The 6,475-nt window shown below is 42.2% G+C and overlaps 1 protein-coding gene across 1 annotated transcript in view; it reads left to right on the top strand.

Moving 5' to 3' along the window:
* Positions 1–6,475, top strand: part of TMEM52B (transmembrane protein 52B) — a 12,952-nt gene that overhangs the window by 1,397 nt on the left and 5,080 nt on the right. Inside the window, exons 2-3 of the mRNA XM_012813758.2 lie at positions 2,262–2,392; positions 4,786–4,829. Coding sequence (XP_012669212.2) covers positions 2,262–2,392; positions 4,786–4,829 — 175 coding nt within the window. The remainder of the gene's footprint in view (positions 1–2,261; positions 2,393–4,785; positions 4,830–6,475) is intronic.

Here is a 6,475-nt window from a genome sequence, read left to right as displayed (position 1 = left end):
GGGGCCTGTGGTCCCAGCTACTTGGGAGGCTGAGGTAAGAGAATCGCTTAAGCCCAAGAGTTTGAGGTTGCTGCGAGCTGCGATGCCACAGTACTCTATTGAGGGCAATATAATAAGACTCTGTCTCAAAAAAAATGAAAGAAAGAAATTTGGAAAACAGTGATAACTCCAACTACCTTTTTTTTTTGAGACAGTCTCATTAAGTCACCCTCGATAGAGTGCTGTGGCCTCACAGCTCACAGCAACCTCAAACTCTTTTGGGTTTAAGCAATCCTCTTGCCTCAGCCTCCCAGTAGCTGGGACTACAGGCACCCGCCATAATGCCTGGCTATTTTTGTTGTTGTTGCAGTTGTCATTGATGTTTATTTGGCCCGGGCTGGATTTGAACCCTCCACCCTTGGTGCATGTGGTCAGTGCCATAACCAGTGTGTTATTGGCGCTGCCCAACTCCAACTACCTTACTGGAAAAAAAAAAGGTCAATGCTTATTTAGTATTTTAAATCACTAGTATCATACCAGGTTATTGTTTCACTATTTATTTGTCTTTGCCCAGGCTGTGCAGGGGCCCTGAGAGTGTGATCAAACCCACCCAGTAGTCTCTCTACAACACTAACTAGGCTTTCAGAATTAGAAAGGAACTAAATATTCAATTCTTAGGAGACAGATATGTCACTACCATATAATTTTCTTTTCTTTCTTTTTTCTTTTTGAGACAGAGTCTCAAAATGTCACCCTGGGTAGAGTGCTGTAGCATCACAACTCACAGCAACCTCAAACTCCTGGGCTCAAGCAATTCTCCTACTTCCTCCTCCCAAGTAGCTGGGACTATAGGCACCTGCCACAATGCCTGGCTATTTTTTGGTGGCAGCCATCAATGTTATTTGGTGGGCCTGGGCTGGATTCGAACCTGCCAGCTCAGGTATGTGGCTGGCGCCTTAGCCGCTTGAGCCACAGGGATCGAGCCCACCATATAATTTCTTACAAAATACTTTGCATTAGGCTTGGCGCCTGTGGCTCAAGTGGCTAAGGTGCTAGCCACATACACCTAAGGTAGCAGGTTCAAATCCAGCCCAGGCCTGCCAAACAACAATGACGGCTGCAACCAGAAAATAACTGGGTGTTGTAGCGGGCGCCTGTGGTCCCAGCTACTTGGGTGGCTGAGGCAAGAGACTCACTTGAGCCCAGGAGTTGGAGGTTGCTGTGAGCTGTGATGCCATGGAACTCTACCCAGGGGATAGCGTGAGGCTCTGTCTCAAAAAAAAAAAAAAAAATTACTTTGCATTAAAAGATTGCCTACTTAAGTATAAACGATTTATATAGTATTCCTTTGTTTCTATAGATAATGTTTCTTTATAAGTATTTTACATCCTTTCCATGAGTACTTGTTTTTACTTAAATCTTAGGTTTTATTTTCTTGAGTGGTAAACTTTGTTTCTCAATCATGCTACTATTTTACTAAAGAGGGAGAGAGCAGCAAGGAAAGTAATAAAGAAAAAAACAAAGAAACAAACACATAAGTCTTAGAATCCAGTTTAAAAAAATATGTTTGATGGTCTAACTTATCTGTTTCAGTGGGAATTGAAGTCGGGGTAAAGAAGGATGTTACTGATAGCATCTGGAAATTCTCATCTTCAAACCTGCTTTCTCCAAATTTCTCCAAAGGTGGGATGGCTTTCCTGTTCTTTTGGCAATCTCTCAATCCCACCCCAATAGTTAGGGATAAATGAGCCAGAACCAGTGGAGTTGATGATCAACACAGTACTGGGGAAGGTTTCAAACAGCGAGAGGGGGTGTTAATCATGTGGAGAGGGGGGTGAAAAGACATTGGCAGGGTGGCTTGCAACCTCTGACAGTTACCCTGGAGTGTTCTGGTGAAGGATTGAGACCAACTGGCAGCTTTCTGATGAAGACGAGAACATACCTGGTCATCAGAAATCTGCCTCGGACTTTCCTCCAGGCCAAGTTTCTCATCACGGACTAGAAAAATACCAAATGGGTCCTCCTTGAATGCCATCCCTTTGGGAACAGTGGGAGAAAGAAAGTTAAAGATGTAGGAAGACGTGATAGTAGAAAGGAAGGAGAGGAGGCACAGGGAAGTAAATGTAGAGACCCCAGAAACAGAAAGAGCAAGAGAGAAGGGAACCAGGAGGAAAGCAGAGAGAAAGGTCATAGAAAATAACAGCCGGTGGGAGTAGGAGAAACACACACTGAAAGAGAGAGAGGAGGAAAGTTTCTCTCCTTAAGAATTTTGGGTCAAGAAGTCCAACATGGCACAGAGCATGGAAAGGAAGTACCAGACACCCAGTGCGTGACCTTGGCAAAGCAAGAGTTCAGCCAGATGGAAATCCAAGCCGGTGTCCCGACGGCCTCTGTCCTGCTGCAGTTCATCCTGGTGAGTATGGTTGTGAAAAGGCAGGAATAAAGTATTTTTTCCCCCTCAGATAAATCAACTTTCAGAAGACTCTAGGAAGAATGGATGGGGGTGGGGGGTGGGAGGACACTTACAGGGAACCCAGGAGGTAGTGGAGACGTGAATAACTGCGATGTTTCCTGAGTATCATGGGGCTACATAGATGCATTTGTGACTGATGGCGTCGCCCAGGAAAAGGGGGGCAGAAATTAGGCTGACCACGGATATAAGCAGAATAGCTGTGGCACTTAGAGAGTCACTATGCAAATTTCTCTTTTTAGCATCTTATCACCCATCCCTCAAAACCCCTAACTAATTTATAAAAACTAACTACCTTACAATTCTACTAAATAGACCTTCCCACATCTGCCCAAATAGGATTTTAGCAGTTTAGGTACCTCCAGTCCAGAAATGTTAAGAGAGGGAGGACGCTTTAATACTTTGAAAACTTATCTGTCAGGTACAATGAACTCTATTCTGGTGATGGACACACAAAGAGCCCCGAATCAGGCATTATATAAGGTATCCATGTAACAAAACATCTGTACCTTCCCTAATGTTTTGAAATAAAAAAAGTAAAAGTAAGACTATTTGGGGCCCTTTATGTTTTCCTACAATGAATTGGAAACCTTTGAATAATCTATTAGCTGAGAAAGGGGTCACTGAACTGAGGGATCCCAACAATGAAGAAGTTTGTGTAGCTATAGAATCTGGCAGAAGGGAGAGCAAAGGAAGAAGCTGGATGGTGCGTCCCTGCACAGCTGCTGTACAGAATGGGCTGGGGGTTCCCCCCCTTATATGCCCATTAAGCTGATTCTGAAAATGTATGTTTTTTCTTTTTCTTATACTTTCTTATGGTGCCCTTTTCTCTTCCTTTTCCTTCTTTCTCCTTTATTTCTCTTTTCTCTTTTTGCAACAAATCCGAAAAGTGGCATTTATCCACTGAGCACTTCAGGCTTCTCTTAATTTTAGTGAAGGAAGTGAAACAAAGTTCCAGGGTTGTTAGGAGAAAACATACACTTTTTCATCACTAGTGGCCATCTATTTTAAATAAAAGCAAAAATTGGGCTGTGCCTGTAGCTCAGTGAGTAGGCACTGGTCCCATATACTGAGAGTGGAGGGTTTGAACCCAACCCTGGACAAACTGCAACAACAAAAACAACAAAATAGCTGGGTGTTGTAGCAGGTGCCTGTAGTCCCAGTTACTCAGGAGGCTGAGGTGAGAGAATTGCCTAAGCCCAAGAGCCGGAGGTTGCTGTGAGCTGTGATGCCATAGCACTCTACCGAGGGTGACAAAGTGAGATTCTGTCTCTAAAAAAATAAACAAATAAAATAAATAAAAGCAAAAATTGATAACCATGAGTTTCTTCAGTGTTATCTGCAGAGGATGGCTGGACTGGTAATTCTTTTATAAACCCCTTTCACCTGATAGGTCTTAATTATGAGTAAACTCTGACCCGCCTCTGCTTCTACCATGAACTCCTGATAGGTACAAATCTCTGTTCCTTTTTCAAGGGGCTTTCTTGTTGTTTTCCTGACATATCAGGTCATTCACGGTATTGGATGTCAGAACAGCTTCAGGATTTAAGTCTACCTAGAGGGATCTTTGAGGGAGGAAGTCAACCTGAAATATAAAGCAGGAGGTGCGGAAGGTTTCATTTCAAGGAGTAGCTGAAAGAGTTTTAGAGCAAACTTGTCTCCGGTCCTACGAACTCATTCAACACATACTCACCATGAGTTTGATTTTAATTCTGCCTATATCAATGGGGTGCACAGGCAGGCACATTACTTGAAATGCTGTGCCTTAGTTCATATTCCTTTCAAAATAACATTAAATGTACCCACAAAGAGGGTTATTGTGCTTAAATGTCATAAAATATTAAAAATTCTTAGTGGCCTGACTGGCGTATAGTAGCTATTCAATAACTAAGGTCCCCCCCACTCCTGCTGCCACTGCCTTTCCCCTCCTTCTCTTGTAGGGTGAGTTATTGTCATCCTTAGGATGCAGAAGTGCAGCAGGCTAGAATTCAACTGGGCAGGAATTAGGAGGCCAGCTATCCCGAGGAACAAATCAGGAATTTTCTGAGGCAAACATTTTGATAGAAATGGCTGTCCCTCATTCACAAAGGTGGTGATGCTCACTCTGACCTCCAAACCAGATTAGAGATTTGCTCTTCTGGATTCCCTCACCTTAAGAGCAATAGGCAAGAGGCATGGGGGGTGAAGTTAACAGTCCTGAGTATGGACTGACTCATGACCACGTCCTCATCTTTACCAAATGATCTAACACCGCACAACCCTGAAAGATGATTGGTTAGACAGCCGCACCCAGCATGACATGATTTCCCTGTCTGAGACTGTTTCCCTTCCTACAGTTTCCTGGGACAAGATGTGACGAGAACTGTGGCAGTCATGAACAGTAAGTATCTGAGAGGTCAAGCTGGGAGCAAGGAGGAGCAGGAAAAAAAGTCAATTCCCCCAAAAGGGTCAATATGTCATTAGATTATCTATGACTTCCCTTTATTCATCTTTACTTAAATGGTCATCTGCCTACTAAGCTCATAGATGGGTTGTGAAAAAATAAAGATGTGTTTGTATCATCCTAAGTACTCAAAATAACACTGCTAACAGCGTGTTTGCCAGTTATCCCATCAAAGCAACACAATTAATTGCAATGTATATAATCACAGAGATTTGCAAAAGACTTTTTAGCTATGCTTCTCAGTGACTCACTAGGACAGACTGGACTTATTATCTACATGCTGACATATTTGGGTGATTTTCAAAGTTTCATTGCTACTTAAAAACCAAAAAGCTTTTTTTTTTTTTTTTATAGACAGTCTCACTTTGTCACCCTTAGTAGAATATCATGGCATCACAACTCACAACAACCCCAAAGTCTTGGGCTTTAGTAATTCTCTTGCCTCAACCTCCCAAGTAGCTGGGACTACAGGCACAATGCCTGGCTCTTTTCAGAGACAGGGTCATGCTTCTGTTCAGGCTGGTCTCAAACTCCTGAGGTCAAGCAATTCACCTGCCTCAGGGCCTCCCAGAGTGCTAGCATTACAGAAGTGAGCCTCTGTGCCTGACCCCCCAAAGCATTTTCTAGTTATCAAGGTATGTTAATATGTTTTGCAGACTTCATTTATCTATGTATTTCATGTAGTTATCTATTCACCCAAACCTGTCACAATTAGATCTTATGCAGACACATAGGGCAAAAAGATAAAATTGTAAAAGATTCATTCCACTTACAGGAACTATAAAATAAAATTTTAAAAAGAAGGGGTGGTTTGAGTAAAAGACTTATCCAGGCTAAAGAAAAACATATATTTATCCAGGGAAGGGTTTCCCAGTAGCCAAGTCTGTTAAAACCAGGGAAATGGGGATGGTTTCAATTACTTGTCATGTGCATGTGGAGTGCTGGCTATGTGACACACACTGAGGTTTTAGATGGCTACCACTGTAGGAAGAATCTTGTTCTACAGAATCAGAATCTAATTAGAACTAGAGGAACTTTGAATATATGAGGAAGGCAAGGAAATAAGGGGGCATCTTTCAGTGAAAAAAGAAATTTTATTTTCTATGTATGTATGAAAATAGATTCAACAGATTCCAACAGATGGATGTATTAGAAAATATTAAATGAAAAAATGTACTAATCTTTAGTATAAAAGATCCCCAAATACTTGGCTTCCCCTCTCCGTCCAATCTCTGATCTTATCTCCTCCTATGCAATTTTTCTTCATTCTCATTCTTCCAGGGACAATTAACAATTGCCAAAATTAATTCAGTTTATTTAGTTTGCTTTCGCAGTGGTGAATTTGGCTTCTACTTTTTATGCCCCTCCTGCTTAGTTTCCGTAGCTATACATGTCAGTTTTGATCCTGGATGTGAGAGTTTAGGTTCCTGCTTATGGTGGATGTGATATTGTGAAATATGCATCTGAGGACTGGTCGTCTTCTTATTTCCTGGCATATCATTCCTTTTTTTTTTTTGAGGCAGAGCCTCAAGCTGTCCCCCTGGGTAGAATGCCGTGGCACCACAGCTCACAGCAACCTCCAA

This window comes from Otolemur garnettii, unplaced genomic scaffold, assembly GCF_000181295.1.
Source record: "Otolemur garnettii isolate 467f Iridium unplaced genomic scaffold, OtoGar3 scaffold00299, whole genome shotgun sequence".
NCBI lineage: Eukaryota > Metazoa > Chordata > Mammalia > Primates > Galagidae > Otolemur > Otolemur garnettii.
This window is presented reverse-complemented; position numbering and strand designations above follow the sequence as displayed.